Here is a 16786-nt window from a genome sequence, read left to right as displayed (position 1 = left end):
CTACAGTTGAATTGACGCGACTTGTCCACGGGGGTCCTAAAGGATTCTCTGGGAAGGGCTGAAAAAGTCGGAAGGGGGTTAGAAAGACCTCGGATCCATTGCCAAGGAGGGGAAAGCTGCACAGGTGTTCCCGCCACGAGGATCGCAGAGCTCCAGTCCCAAGCAAGAAATGTGGAGATCCACTTCTTACCGGCTCCTGTCCCTGTAGGGTCACTTCCGGGAGGGGGCGGGGAGAAAAGAGGAGGCGTGCCGGCACGGAGGCCGTTTACAACGCACCAGACGGAAGTGTGCCAAAGAATTTGGTGCTGCCGCTTCCGGTCCGAGTAAAGCTGTTGAGGTACGCTTCATGGTCTCTGTCTTGCCGGGACAGCCTTCGGAGGGCAAGTCAGCAGGTCAGGAAGCTAGCACCGGCGTCTGGATTCAGAAGTGTGGAGTCTTGTGGGAAGATCGGAAAAACGACCAGGAACTTGAATACGATCTACCCTGTGTTTCCGAGGGGGTAACTTCCACGAGGAACCCATCTGCCCTGGTAACGGCCGAAGAGGAGATGGCGCCAGTCAGGGAGCGGCCGTGGCCGACGCAGTGAGGAAGCGCGAGGGCGGAGCAATCGGAGGAACCTCGGGAGAAGAGCCAGAGCCGTCGCTGCCGCCACCACCGCTACCACCATGGAAGGAGCAAAGCCGACACTGCAGCTCGTGTACCAGGCAGTACAGGCGCTGTACCACGACCCAGATCCCAGCGGAAAGGAGCGCGCCTCGTGTTGGCTTGGGGAGCTGCAGCGTTCGGTGAGGGGCCGGGAGAGGCCGTTCTGCGCCGCGGGGCAAGGGCGAGATAGGACCTAGGCTCGAGCTGGAGTCCAGCGGTTGGCCTTGTGAGGTCTTCCTCGGGGAGGAGCTGCTCCCGTGGGATGGGGTTGCGAACCTACATCGCCGCCGCTTTTCGGAAACTAGTTGCACTGGTCGGTCGCGAAGTGGCCCTTTCCCCTCCCCGTAGAATGTAATTTGTAAGTCCTATACTTCTTGCTTGTGGCTTCGATCTGTTCCTCTTAAGTTTTACCTTGCTGCTACTTGCTTCTTAGGCCTTGCTTTTCCGTTTTGTCTTTCTTCAACCAAATCCAATCCCGGTCTTTCTCCATCTTCTAAGGATGCTTTATCCGTCTCTCTTCGATGTCTAGGTGTTACGTCCGGTAACTCCTTTCCAGTCGTAGCTTACATCTTAACTGTTCTTTGCTGCTTTTCACTCTAGTTTGAGTATTGTATTCTCGTAGCTTCTCAGGTTTCTTGATCCTTATTCACGTGAGTTTTTCTTGTGTTTTGGAGTGCAACATAAAATCAGTTCTGGTTTCAGAAAATCTTTGCAGTTATCTAATCTTATCTATCTCCTGAGTTTTACCTTTAAGCTATAGATATCAAAGCTGCCTTGATTATTACAGATAATTGTGTCAGCATCCAATGAGGGGATTAATTTATTGCAACCTATTATATAAATTGTATTTTGCGCATTTGAATCACGTGCATTATGCTTCCTCCCCTGATTTTCCCACTTACCCTTGCTTTGCTTTAATTTTGCGTGGGTATGTATTCTTGGTGATCTTGTTGACTTTACCTTTCTTATTTTTGCATTTCATAGACCTAAGCATATTTTTAAATTTGCCCCCTCCCTTCCCATTTCTTTTTTAAAACTCAAAACTGGTACTTAAAGATGCTCTGTCCTTTTGAGAGCTCCTTGGCTGTAAGTGCATAATAAGCATTTTAAAATTTGCTACCTTGACTTTGAATATTACACTTAAAAAAACAAAAATCGGAAACTCAAGTCCTGGATGACCACATGAGAGGAAAAAGGAATAAGACTCACTGTAGGCTACATAAGAAAATCGTTCTTATATGGTCTTAGTTGTTGTTTAGTTGCTAAGTTGAATCTGACTCTTTCGACCTCAAGGACTGTAGCCTGCCAGGCTCCTCTGTCCATGGGAATTCCCAGGCAAGAAGAATACTGGAGTGAGTTTCTATTTCCTTCTCCAGAGAACCTTTCAGACTCAGGGATTGGGCCTGCTTCTCCTGCATTGGCAGGCAGATTCTTTACCACTGAAGAAGCCACCAGGGGTCTTAGTGTTTAGTTAGCTTTTGTGATGTGGGAAATATCAATAACCTCAGATATGCAGATGACACCACCCTTACGGCAGAAAGTGAAAAACTAAAGAGCCTCTTGATGAAAGTGAAAGAGGAGAGTGAAAAAGTTGGCTTAAGGTGCAACATTCAGAAAACGAAGATCATGGCATCCAGTCCCATCAGTTCATGGCAAATAGATGGGGAAACAGTGGCTGACTTTATTTTTTGGGGCTCCAAAATCACTGCTGATGGTGATTGCAGTCATGAAATTAAAAGACGCTTACTCCTTGGAAGGAAAGTTATGACCAACCTAGATATTATATTAAAAAGCAGAGACATTACTTTGTCAACAAAGGTCTGTCTAGTCAAGGCTCTGGTTTTTCCAGTGGTCATGGATGGATGTGAGAGTTGGACTATAAAGAAAGCTGAGCACCAAAGAATTGATGCTTTTGAACTGTGGTGTTGGAGAAGACTCTTGAGAGTCCCTTGGACTGCAAGGAGATCCAACCAGTCCATCGTAAGGGAGATCAGTCCTGGGTGTTCATTGGAAGGAGTGATGTTGAAGCTGAAACTCCAATACTTTGGCCACCTGATGTGAAGAGCTGACTCATTTGAAAAGATCCTGATGCTGGGAAAGATTGAGGGTGGGAGGAGAAGGGGACGACAGAGGATGAGGTTGTTGGATAGCATCACCGACTCAGTGGACATGAGTTTGGGTAAACTCTAGGAGCTGGTGATGGACAGGGAGGCCTGGTGCGCTGCGATTCATGGGGTCCCAACGAGTCGGACACGACTGAGCAACTGAACTGAACTGAACTGAACTGTGCTGGGAAGCCACATGTCCCTGATCTTAGAGTTTTCAAAGTAAAAGTAGGAGAAATGCTTCACCACCCCAAAAGCCAGCTCTTCTTTACCAAACTTGCTTATTGTATTAAATTAGTATTTGAGTGCTTACCATGTACCAGCTACTAGGTGTTGGTATATGGAAATGAACCAGACAAAAAAATCTTTGCTGCCACAGAATATTTGTAATGTATAAGTTAATACCTGCAAAGAGCTTGACAAAGTTCTTGAAACCTATAACTCGAAATATGTTAGTAATTGCTACTTAAATATTAGCTATTTACTTTCCACTAGTTCAACATTAAGAAAACTAAGATCATGGCATCTGTTCCCATCACTTCATGGGAAATGGATGGGGAAACAGTGGAAACAGTGACAGACTTATTTTTTTGGCTCCAAAATCACTGCAGATGGTGACTGCAGCCAAGAAATTAAAAGATGCTTACTCTTTGGAAGGAAAGTTATGACCAACCTAGACAGCATATTAAAAAGCAGAGACCTTACTTTGCCAACACAGGCCGTCTAGTCAAGGCTATTGTTTTTCCACTGGTCATGTATGGATGTGAGAGTTGGACTATAAAGAAAGCTGAGTGCAGAAGAATTGATGCTTTTGAACTGTGGTGCTGGAGAATACTCTTGAGAGTCCCTTGGACTGCAAGGAGATCCAGCCAGTCCATACTAAAAATCAGTCCTGGGTGTTCATTGGTAGTACTCATTTTGAAGCTGAAACTCCAATACTTTGGCCACCTGATGTGAAGAGCTGACTCATTTGAAAAGATCCTGATGTTGGGAAAGATTGAGGGCAGGAGGAGAAGGGGATGACAGGGGAAGAGATGGTTAGATGGCAATACCGACTCAATGGACATGAGTTTGGGTAGACTCTGGGAGTTGGTGATGGACAGGGAGGCCTGGTGTGCTGCAGTCGACTGAACTGAACTGAGTCTCTATTACAGCCCTGCATCATCACCATCATCATTATTACTGTTTACAGTCAGTCAGGTCCCAACAGAAACAGATGCACACGTGAAATAGGCTAATTTGAGAAGGGTTTGTTTTATAAAGGTACTATTTATAAAGATGCGGATATAATGTGCAATTAAAGATAATATAGAAACCTGTAGCCAAACTGTTAATAGCCCTAAGCCATAAGAAATAAGATAGGGAGTGGTTACTTCCTGCGCTCTCAAGAGGAGTATGGAGTTGACTGCCTTGAGAGGAATGGTAGTTTTCATTTGAAGGGCCCTGGCCATCATGAGGTGATTTTGAGGAGGAAGTTGGAAGAATAAATATCTACACCTTATTCTCCTAACTTCCTTTTGGGATTCCCCACTGGGCAAACCCAACCCTTAACTAGGGGTCTCAGGAACCTGTTGATCTGTTCCATAGAGGTCAAGCATACTGGGGCAGAAAACATGGTAATAAAGAGTGAAAAAGTGGGCCTGGAAAATAGCACAGTCACACATCATCGTTTTTAGTCATTGTCAGCATCTGGACTGACAATTCAGCTAACACATTGGCTTCTTAATTCCCTTATTTCTTTTTCTCAGTTACCTGGTCACATAGTCACATCTTGGATCTTGTCATTGCTAAAAAAATCACCAACCCCCCAAATCACTGACTCACACATTGAGCTCTGATCACATAACCCACTGAAATTCTATTTTGCTGACTCAAGAGTCTCAAATAATGTGATGTAATACCTTTTGGTTTTCTGAAGTCTTAGATAATTTTAATTTTTACAGAAATTAAGGTTATTAACTATTAGCTTAATAACAAGTTATTATTGTTAAAATAAGTTTTAAACTAGTCTTCAAAAACTTTCTAAAAGTTATAAAATGGAAATCGTTTTACAAGATTTAGCATAAAAAGAGAGCAGTCTTATATAGGCTTTCTCTTATGAAAGATGAGGATTTAGGCTCCTTTCATTTCTTCATACCCCATTACTCTAACATAGGTATACCACATTTTTGGTCATATCATTACCCATTATAAATCATGAAACATATATACCATGATAATTTCTTTTTTGTGCAACTTTGGTGAAAATTTTTTTTCTTTTTTTTAATGTTTGCTTTATTTTCTGTGTATCTACAGTAATCCCTCCCAAACTCTGTTAGTAGGTGTAAATATCCTCTTAGTATGTTCACACTGGTAATCTGTTCCCATTTTTGTTGAAAGAAAACCTTTCCTGAGAGCCCTCTATCTTCCTGCTCCAATCTGATCTGGTTGCTCTCCAGGTCTGTTTCATAATTATTGTCCTGGGATCTCATCATCTTAAGGGATGGAGGCACTGAATCCTGGATCCCATGATCTTTTTTTTGATTACTCCCTCATTTGACAGATAATTGAAAAGGGAACCTTCATCTCTTCTTTCTCATTGACTTCGTTGGTCTTTTTTCTTGGATCACTTTTTTTACTCAGAGTTCTCTAGTCTTCTCCTGGGGTGGGGGTGGGGGAGTTATAAACTAGGCTGCTGGTGGCATGTGGGAGAATCAGCTGGAGGATGGATCTCACCATTAAGTATATGGACTGTATTTAATCTGTTTTCAGTATAATACTCCCATCCATAGGTGAGCCTGTTGTCCAAAAGTCCAGAGTTCTACTGTAGTCTCTCCAAAGTAAACCTTGAGTGTTATGTGATGGTGAGAGGATAGTTACAGTATCCTGGTCCCTCAATAGTCAGGGAGAAAATCTAGGAAACCAAACTGCTGACAAAGCTTTCTGAACCCATTCCTTTGTTTTCTGTTCCATTTGTCCTGTTTTCTGTTTCTGTCTTCAGATGCACCTCAGTACTTGCAATTCTTGAGCTTTTCTGGGATTTTGCAAATGAGTGAGTTTTCCCCCTTTATTGTTGTAGTTTAGTCACTCAGTCATGTCCAACTCTCTGTGACCCCTTGGACTGCCGCATGCCAGCCTCCCTGTCCTTCACTATCTCCTGAAGTTTGCTCAAATCATGTCCATTGAGTCAGTGATGCCATCCAACCATCTCATCCTGTCGTTCTCCCCCTTCCCTCAATCTTTCCCAGCATCAGGGTCTTTTCCAATGAGTCTGCTCTTAACATCAGGTGGCCACAGTATTGGAGCTTCAGCGTCAATCCTTCCAGTGAATATTTAGGGTTGATTTCCTACAGTGTGCCCCCATGGCTTCCGCCATGCTTATCCCTTCTTCCCTCCCTGCCTGCAGGCAAATTTAACACTCACCTATTAGCTTTCTGGGGGTTCCCTGGTGATGCAGTGGTAAAGAATCCACCTGCCATTTCAGGAGATGCAGGAGACGAAGGTTCAATCCCTGGGTCAGGAAGATTCCCCTGGAGTAGGACATGGCAACACACTCCACTATTCTTGCCTGGAAAGTTCCATGGACAGAGGAGCCTGGTGGGCTACAGTCCACGGAGTCCCAAAGATAACTGAGCGTGTGTGAGTGTGTGTGTGTGCGCTTTTTAGTTTTCACAGTTTTGTTAATATTGCTTATGTTCGCATTCTCTGTCCTTGTGGGTTCCCTCACCTTTTGGGAGTGGAAAAACTTTTTACTCTAACTTTGGAAGGAACCCTCAGGCAAACTGATGTTTCAGTCAGTTTGATTGAGTGAAGAAGTCTTACTTAGTTCTTGAATTTTATCAAAACTTTATTCCATTGACTGGCCCTTTTCTTTGTTAGGTCTTGTATTTTTCAAGCACTGTCATTCTCCCCTTTCTCCAATATACCACCATCCCTTTACGTCTGATTTGAAGAACTTGAGCATGTGTATCCAGTTGCTTCTGTCAGATCTCAGTGCTCTGCATCTTATTTTCTGAATTCTCAGGAACCTTGATCTTTTGATTATTCTGTGTCTTACTTGTATCCTCGAACTCCCTCTTTCCTGGGTCTTCTCGAATCAGCACTCACACAGCTGTAGTATCTCAAAGAAAGCAGATGGGTTTTTTGAGGGGAAGGAGGGGGTAAATGCTACCTTTGTCTGATTTTATGATTGATTTTTTTCTTACCTTTGTGCTTACCTATTACTTTTTCCCAGTCCTATCTTCAAATGAAGAAATTAACCCATCTTTTCAAAGCCTAGCTTAAATTCTGTCTAAAGTGTTAACTGATTCTCTTCTGCTGAAATTCATTTCTGCCCCTGCCCCAACACCTAAAGCACTTTAATTGCATTTACCATGTTTTTACATTTTTGAAAACTTGTTTTGTCTGCCCTAATAGACTGTATATAATATAGGTATAGATTATATATATATTATAATCTATATGTATATTATGTATTCAGTTTATATAATCTGATACTCATAGTTGAAGGAATAAACCATGATTATTAAATGATCAAGATGCCTGACACACACAGGTTCCTAAAAATGTTCTTGAATGCATAGCTGCTTGTAGCATCTCCAAAGGGGCAGTTGGATGACTCAGATTTGTCTTTATGAATTTTGTTTATTTTTGCTGCGTTTCTCCACGGGTGACTGAAAATAAACAATATTACTCAGCCTCCTGTGATGTTCTGTTTGCAGTCTTTCAAATCTTCTAAAAGAACTGTCTTTATGAGTTAAGTTTTTATTCAGTTCAGTCGCTCAGTCGTGTCCGACTCTTTGTGACCCCATGAATTGCGGCACACCAGGCCTCCCTGTCCATCACCAACTCCGGAGTTCACTCAGACTCACATCCATTGAGTCAGTGATGCCATCTAGCCATCTCATCCTCTGTCGTCCCCTTCTCCTCCTGCCCCCAATCCCTCCCAGTCTTTTCCAGTGAGTCAGCTCTTCGCATGAAGTGGCCAAAGTACTGGAGTTTCAGCTTTAGCATCATTCCTTCCAAAGAACACCCAGGACTGATCTCCTTTAGAATGGACTGGTTGGATCTCCTTGCAGTCCAAGGGACTCTCAAGAGTCTTCTCCAACACCACAGTTCAAAAGCATCAATTCTTTGGTGCTCAGCTTTCTTCACAGTCCAACTCCCGTCCATACGTGACCACAGGAAAAACCATAGCCTTGACTAGATGGACCTTTGTTGGCAAAGTAGCATCTCTGCTTTTGAATATGCTACCTAGGTTGGTCATAACTTTCCTTCCAAGGAGTAAGTGTCTTTTAATTTCATGGCTGCAGTCACCATCTGCAGTGATTTTGGAGCCCAAAAAAGTAAAGTCTGACACTGTTTCCACTGTTTCTCCATCTACTTCCCATGAAGTGATGGGACCAGATGCCATGATCTTCGTTTTCTGAATGTTGAGCTTTAAGCCAACTTTTTCAGTCTCCTCTTCCACTTTCATCAAGAGGCTTTTTAGTTCCTCTTCACTTTCTGCCATAAGGGTGGTGTCATCTGCGTATCTGAGGTTATTGATATTTCTCCCAGCAATCTTGATTCCAGCTTGTGCTTCTTCCAGCCCAGCGTTTCTCATGATGTACTCTGCATAGAAGTTAAATAAGCAGGGTGACAATATACAGCCTTGATGTACTCCTTTTCCTATTTGGAACCAGTCTGTTGTTCCATGTCCAGTCCCAACTGTTGCTTCCTGACCTGCATACAGATTTCTCAAGAGGCAGGTCAGGTGGTCTGGTATTCCCATCTCTTGAAGAATTTTCCACAGTTTATTGTGATCCACACAGTCAAAGGCTTTGGCATGGTCAATAAAGCAGAAATAGATGTTTTTCTGGAACTCTCTTGCTTTTTTCATGATCCAGCGGATGTTGGCAATTTGATCTCTGGTTCCTCTGCCTTTTCTAAAACCAGCTTGAACATCTGGAAATTCATGGTTCACGTATTGCTGAAGCCTAGCTTGGAGAATTTTGAGCATTACTTTACTAGCATGTGAGATGAGTGCAATTGTGCAGTAGTTTGAGCATTCTTTGGCATTGCCTTTCTTTGGGATTGGAATGAAAACTGACCTTTTCCAGTCCTGTGGCCGCTGCTGTTTTCCAAATTTGCTGGCATATTGAGTGCAGCACTTTCACAGCATCATCTTTCAGGATTTGAAACAGCTCAACTGGAATTCCATCACCTCCACTAGCTTTGTTCGTAGTGATGCTTTCTAAGGCCCACTTGACTTCACATTCCTAGAGCCAGGATGTCTGGCTCTAAGTGAATGATCACACCATTGTGATTATCTTGGTCCTGAAGATGTTTGTACAGTTCTGTGTATTCTTGCCACCTCTTCTTAATATCTTACATTTCTGTTAGGTCCATACCATTTCTTTCCTTTATTGAGCCCATCTTTGCATGAAATGTTCCCTTGGTATCTCTAATTTTCTTGAAGAGATCTCTAGTCTTTCCCATTCTATTCTTTTCCTCTATTTCTTTGCATTGATTACTGAGGAAGACCTTCGTATCTCTCCTTGCTATTCTTTGGAACTCTGCATTCAGATGCTTATATCTTTCCTTTTCTCCTTTGCTTTTCATCTCTCTTCTTTTCACAGCTATTTGTAAGGCCTCCTCAGGCAGCCGTTTTGCTTTTTTGCATTTCTTTTCCATGGGGATGGTCTTGATCCCTGTCTCCTGTACAATGTCACAAACCTCCATCCATAGTTCATCAGGTTCTCTATCTATCAGATCTAGTCCCTTAAATCTGTTTCTCACTTCCACTGTGTAGTCATAAGGGATTTGATTTAGGTCATACCGGAATCGTCTAGCAGTTTTCCCTACTTTCTTCAATTTAAGTCTGAATTTGGCAATAAAGAGTTCATGCTCTGAACCACAGTCAGCTCCTGGTCTTGTTTTTGCTGACTGTATAGAGCTTCTCCATCTTTGGCTGCAAAGAATGTAATCAATCTGATTTCGGTGTTGACCATCTGGTGATGTCCCTGTGTAGAGTCTTCTCTTGTGTTGTTGGAAGAGGGTGTTTGCTATGACCAGTGCATTCTCTTGGCAAAACTCTATTAGCCTTTGCCCTGCTTCATTCTGTATTCCAAGGCCAAATTTGCCTGTTACTCCAGGTGTTTCTTCCTACTTTTGCATTCCAGTCCCCTATAATGAAAAGGACATCTTTTCTGACAGAATGTGGTCCACTGGAGAAGGGAATGGCAAGCCACTTCAGTATTCTTGCCTTGAGAACCCCATGAACAGTATGAAAAGGCAAAATGATAGGATACTGAAAGAGGAACTCCCCAGGTCAGTAGGTGCCCAGTATGCTACTGGAGATCAGTAGAGAAATAACTCCAGAAAGAATGAAAGGATGGAGTCAAAGCAGAAACAATATCCACTTGTGGATGTGACTGGTAATAGAAGCAAGGTCCGATACTGTAAAGAGCAATATTGCATAGGAACCTGGAATGTTATGTCCATGAATCAAGGCAAATTGGAAGTGAATGTCAACATTCTAGGAATCAGCAAACTAAAATGGACTGGAATGGGTGAATTTAACTCAGATGACCATTATATCTACTACTGCGGGCAGAAATCCCTTAGAAGAAATGGAATAGCCCTCACGGTCAACAAAAGAGTCCGAAATGCAGTACTTGGATGTAATCTCAAAAACGACAGAATGATCTCTGTTCGTTTCCAAGGCAAACCATTCAATATCACAGTAATCCAAGCCTATGCCCCAACCAGTAACGCTGAAGAAGCTGAAGTTGAACGGTTCTGTGAAATTTTTATTACCCCCATTTTATACTTTGAACGACTTGAGTACAGAAAAGGAGAACTTTTTGCCACAACTATCCTGTCTTGAAGTGATCACTAAGTGACATTTTAAACAAAAAGTGTTTTAGTGTAGTAACAAATCATGCTAGTGTAGTATCATAAGGTTTTAATTTTCAGTTTGAAATTGATAAAAGAATTCCCTTGCGGTTCAGTGGTTAGGACTGTGTTATTTCACTGCAGAGGGTCCCAAGGTTCAATCTCAGGTTGGAGAATTAAGATCCCATAAACCACATGGTGCCTCCCCACCCACTGCCCCCCCCCAGCCAAAATCTACTTTAGTTAAAAACAGAAAATGTGGTAACTATAGTTAAACCATAAAAAGTAGCATCCAAAACTGTATAGTCCCTAAGAAAATAACAAGAAAAATTAAATTGGTAAGGAATAGAATCTACCTGGTTTGTTTCAAAACTGCTTTGAATAATAGATGTTTTGAGAAACGATTATCTTTACTTCCCTCAACCCCATACTTTACTAACCTTAGAGCCATTTAGTATAGTTTTAATGGACCCTAGGGACAGTAGATTTGGTATAAAGGTATAATTTGGATATGGTTCTGCCCACGCTACACATTAACATCTTTTTCTTTCTCTGAGATTTGTATAAAATAGCCATTTTCAGAAAAATCTACTGTCATTACTCCTAACTTTTTTTCACCAAAATTCTTGGAAACAACTGAGAGCCATGTTTTTGTTTTATGTGATAGGCAGATATCACTGATATCTTTAGAGTGTTTTAAAAGAAAGAAAATTATTGTAAGACATTTTAAAGGAAGCCTGTTTAACAATGGACTATTTTGAATACTTAGTTTCCTTTGTTTACCTCTAAGTAACCAAAATGAGTAGAAGGTGTAGTATTGGACGGAAAGACCATCTCATTATAGGGCTAATAAACTGTGCTACTCATTTGTTCTAAATTTTTAACTTTGATTAGAAGGAGACTACCTTTATGGAGACAGTCTGTGGATTAGAGGTTATTTCAGAAGTTTCCTAGTTCACTCTCTAAACTGAAGAGGGATTGATGAAAAGAATCCAAAGACATAAATCAACTGGAATCAAATCATGCTTTGATACACTAAGTTGGCGTTGGTTTATCACATAGCCTTGAGAATTTTCTTCTAAATATATCTGGAAGGTCATGGGTCATGGAGTATCAGTTTCAAACTTCTTTCCTAGTAATTTTCCTCTTTGGAGTTTCTTGATTCTTTTTAGTCCTAAAACCTAGAATCTTTGATTTTTCCCCTAGCAATGCAGTCATTGACTTGATTCACCTGAAAATCTAGAAATCTTTTAATGCTTCTGCTCTCATCTTCCGGTCAAGTGACTATTAAACCTGTTTTTTAAACAGTTTTCTAAAGGCAAACTTTCTAGAAAATAGAAAATGTTCCTGTATTACTTCTGAGGGGTCAGTTCAGTGAATATAGGGATACTGAATGCTTTGCATTGCTGGAAAATGGGAGTATATAAGTGGTAAAAACCAAGAAAGGACCTTTCTACTGAATATAATAGTGTACCAATCTGGTTATGTTGTCTGATACGATTGCCATTACCCATATGGCTAATGTGGCTATTAAATTTGAGCTAATTAAAGTTAAAATCAATTCTTTATTTGCATTGCCACATTCCAAGCCTTGGACAGTGCAAATATAGTCATTTCACGTCCTTGTTGTATTGGAGCTTATTAATGAAGATTTGTGATGGTATTTCTGTGGGCATTATAGTCTATTATCTGGTGACATTCATCAGTATTTTGATTAGTTTATTTCTCATCTCCCCAGGCCTTGGACCAGAGTTGATGGTTTGAAACAGAATATAAAATTACGAGGGCACTGCTACATTTTCTAAAAAATATTTATTTATTTGGCTGCACTGGGTCTTAGTTGCAGCACACAGGATCTAGGATCTTGGATCTTCGTTGCAGCATGTGGGATCTAGTTCCCTGACCAGGGATTGAACCCAGGCCCTCTGTATTGGGAGCACAGAGTCTTAGCCACTGGACTACCAGAGAAGGACCACAGCTACATTTTCTAACTTAACATTTTAACTATTTTTAGGTATATAGTTCGGTGGTATTAGGTACATTCATGTTGTTGTGCAACCATCACCACAATATGATCAATATAGTTTTATTTCAGTTCAGTTCAGTTGCTCAGTCATGTCCGACTCTGTGACCCCATGGACTGCAGCACGCCAGGCTTCCCCGTCCATCGCCAACTCCTGCAGTTTACTTAAACTCATGTCCATTGAGTCAGTGATGTCATCCAACTATCTCATTCTCTGTCTTTACTAAAATTTTAAATATCATCATATAAAAATAAACATTTCAAAACGTGCAAAATATTAGAAAGTTAATCAGTGCTACAAACCTAGACAGCATATTAAAAAGTGGAGATATCACTTTGCCGAGAAGGGTCCATATAGTCAAAGCTATGGTTTTTCCAGTGGTCGTGTACGGATGTGAGAGTTGGATTATAAAGAAGGCTGAGCACCGAAAAATTGATGTTTTTGAATTATGGTGCTGGAGACTCTTGAGAGTCGCTAGGACAGCAAGGAGATAAGCCAGTCAATCCTAAAGGAAATCCTGAATTTGCTTTGGAAGGACTGATGTTGAAACTCCAATACTTTGCCCACCTAATGTGAAGAGCCGACTCATTGGAAAAGACTGTGATGCTGGGAAAGATTGAAAGCAAAAGTAGAAGGAGTGGCAGAGGATGAGATGTTTGGCTATCACCAACTGAAGGACATGAGTTTGAACAAACTGGGAGATAGTGAAGGACAGGGAAGCCTTGGGTTCTGTAGTCCATGGGATTGCAGAGTGGACATGACTTAGTGACTGAACAACAATCAGTGCTGTCTCTAGAATTTTTCATCTTTCCAAACTAAAACTCTGTACCTGTTGAAGAATAATTCTCCATTGCCTCCTCTCTTCAACCCCTGATAACCATCATTCTGCTTTTTTTCCTCTGTAAATTTGATTGCTCCAAGGACCTTATGAATAGAATAATACAGTACAACCATCACCACCATCCATCTCCAGAACTTTTCTCGTATTATAAAACTGAAAAATTTGTACACGTTAAACATAGTTAACTAACTCCCCATTTCTCCCCATAGTCCCTGGCAGCCACCATTCTGCCTTTTGTCTCCATGAACTTGACTACTCTAGGCACCTCATATAAGTAGAATCCTACAGTATTTGTCCTTTTGTGACTGGCATGTTTCACTTAATGCCTTCAGGGTTCGTCCATGTTGTAGATGGATTGCATCCCTTTTTAAGGCTGAGTAAGAATGTATGTATGTACCATATATTGTTTATCCATTCATCTGTTGGTACACACTTGGGTAGCTTCCACGTTTTGGCTATTATGAATAATGCTGTTATGAGCACAGGTGTAGAAATATCTTTTGGAATCCCTTCTATTAATTCTTTTGAGTATATCACCAGAAGGGGAGTTGCTGGATCATATTGTAATTCTGTGTTTTTTTTTTTTTTGAGGAACTGACATGCTATTTTCTAGATTTTATATACTTTTAGACTCTTCCCCCCTCCCCGTTTCTTTGCACTGTGTGACATGCAGGATCTTAGTTCCCCAACCAGATAGCCATGTCTCCTACAGTGGAAGCTCAGCGTCTTACCCGCTGGACCACTAGAGAAGTCTCATAAACTCTGTTGAACTTAAAAACAGATTTAATTCTTAGAAAGTTGAGCTTGCTCAGATTGTCTCTCCTGTATTTCCCTAGCGTGTACCCTGGTACTGAAATATTACCAGAGAGTGTTTTAAACTGGTGAAGTTCTAGAGAGAAGTTTATTTCTCTTTATTGGAAGTTCACAGTACTGCTAATGGGAATAATTTTGTTGTGTTTGGCGTGCAGAAACCCTTGAAAGTATCAATTTAATTTTTTCCTCTTTCTGGTTAGACTTCTCAAAATGAAAATATTATGAAATTTGTATTTTTTTTCTTTTGGTAAGAAATTTCTGTTAACAGAGTTTACATGATTTTTACTTTTTTTCCCCAAGCCCATAGCACTCTTCTCTTCAGTTTTTCTCTGTATTGTTACTTGTATTTTCTGTCTCAGCCATTATTAATACCCTTTATACCTATGACCCTAAAGCAGAAGAAAAGACTTACTAGTCCTAAAAAGGTATATATTTTTACATAAGCATTCAGAGTTTTCTGACACTATAATGCATTTTTTGTTAAACCTTAAGCTAGATATCTCATATTTCTGTATGCTTAAAAAACTTGAATCTTCAGCAGGGTATTAGTGTAGCTCTTTATGTCTAATGGTACTCTCATTCTTCAGGTTTATATGAATTGTTATAAAAAAAAACTTGTTCAGATAGGCGGGAATGGAGACCAGTGATTAAAGGAAATCCATTTCCCATATTTTCAGCTTTTAGAAAGCCCTCATATGGGCTACTCATTTGCTTGAAATGGTCTCAAACTTGGCATTTTCTACTTTTAAAGCAGGACTGCCCAGTGTTAATTAGTAAGGTCCACAGTGAATTGATTTTCAAGAAATGCACGCTTCAGTCACTCCTAACCCAAGTTGATCTTATGGATCCAGACATATCTTTTTTCAGGGCCAGTCTTGAGGGTTAATAGTCACATGTATAGGTGACTGAGGGTTTTTAATTTGGATAGGAATTCTTTATAGTTGTTGGGAAAAAATATTGGCAAAATTTCTCAGTATCATAATATATGTGACCAACAGCTACAGATTTGAGCCAAAGTTTATTTGACAAAGTTTATTTTATGACTCAGGACTGTTTGAAAATGCTTGTCCCAGAAACACTGGGATTTAATCAGAAGCTGAGGAGACCACAGTGTGCAGTGATGTAGTCATTCGGTCTTCCCGATTCCTCTCATTGAGATCAAGAGAGAGTGATACGTACGGGCACTGCAGTCTTCCAAAATTGTCTTGAACAGTGTTTGAGTATTTCTCTTGGAATTTGAGTAGCTTTTGATGTTTTAAAGAATTATTTTTAGCCAGGAATCTTCCGTCCCATAAGAAAAATAATGTCTCCCTTTTAATTATCTGTTCAGTTATTATGGGGATGGCTATGGAAATGTAAATTGACTGAACTTATCTCTATAAACGAGCTTTTTTGCTTCTAGAAAAGTAGTTGTTTATGCAAACATGGATATTTTATAGTTCTGGGAGCTCACTAAGGGCTTTATGATTATTTTTCACTCAGGCTCTGTGTTTGGAGTTGGGAATTGTTTACTCATTACTGCTGTGGTGAAGGTATTAGCTAAGTTTCATTTCATCATAGTTTCTGTATTTCAGGCCATCTTGCAAAACAAATTATTTTGAAAGATAACAGTTTTAGGTAGTGATGGTTATCTTTTGAGAGTTATAAAATATAAGCTTATAGCTTATATTTTTTTAATATCCATTCATATAATTTTCTCTCCTCACTATCTAAGAAAACCATTAGAAAGTAACTTGTGACAGACCTAGCTATTTGTCTTAAATTTGTAGAAGTTTCGTAACAGATTAGATACAAAAATTTAAGATAGTTGACTGACTTAAAAAACACTTTCTCTTTTTCAGGTTAATAAAACTAGTTTGTTCTTTACCTGTTTCATGAAAATGATTTTTTTCTTGATTTGGGAAATTCTGATTTTCTAGCTCTATACTATATTGTTACAGGGCATATGTCTAAAATGTTACATTGTCTGGTTGACAGTGTTTTTTAAGGGTTCTTTTTACTGTACTCTTCCCTAGTCTTCTTCTCCTTCCAGTATACTATAAACAGTTAGTAAATGTATTAGTCATTAATTGAAATGCTTTTAAAAAGCACAACAATCTGACACATTTATGCTTACTTTTCAAATCCCATTGAAATATTTGTTTTTTTTTTCCCCCATTGAAATATCTTTATTTCCAGGATGTAATTTTCTGTTTTCTAGAGCTTTTATGTTTTCAGGGAAGTATTCTGAGTAATTCTACTTAATTTGAGGAGTTTTTGTATAGGATTAACTACCAGCTCTAATCTGCTTCTGATTTTTGGCAGCTAATGAATCCTTAGGCCCCTATCTGGGTGTGGACTTGCATTGTTAAGGGTCTGCTCATTGATTTCTGTTGATTCAGCAGTTTCTGTTGATAACAGCAGAACTATTATTGTAGAAATGAGTTGGAGCAGTCGTGACTATTAAAAAAAGGGCAAGTACTTTTAGGGTCTGCTGAGTAGTATAATGAAAGACTTGGAGC

At 40.3% G+C, this 16786-nt stretch overlaps 1 protein-coding gene across 1 annotated transcript in view; it reads left to right on the top strand.

Moving 5' to 3' along the window:
* The first annotated feature begins 227 nt into the window (after positions 1 to 227).
* Positions 228 to 16786, top strand: part of TNPO3 (transportin 3) — an 83074-nt gene continuing 66515 nt past the window's right edge. Inside the window, exon 1 of the mRNA XM_040259608.1 lies at positions 228 to 785. Coding sequence (XP_040115542.1) covers positions 666 to 785 — 120 coding nt within the window. The 5' untranslated portion in view covers positions 228 to 665. The remainder of the gene's footprint in view (positions 786 to 16786) is intronic.

The sequence above is a fragment of the Oryx dammah genome, unplaced genomic scaffold (assembly GCF_014754425.2).
Source record: "Oryx dammah isolate SB20612 unplaced genomic scaffold, SCBI_Odam_1.1 HiC_scaffold_18, whole genome shotgun sequence".
Lineage (NCBI taxonomy): Eukaryota > Metazoa > Chordata > Mammalia > Artiodactyla > Bovidae > Oryx > Oryx dammah.
The sequence above is the reverse complement of the archived record's forward strand: the minus strand, read 5'-3'. Positions and strand labels throughout refer to the sequence as shown.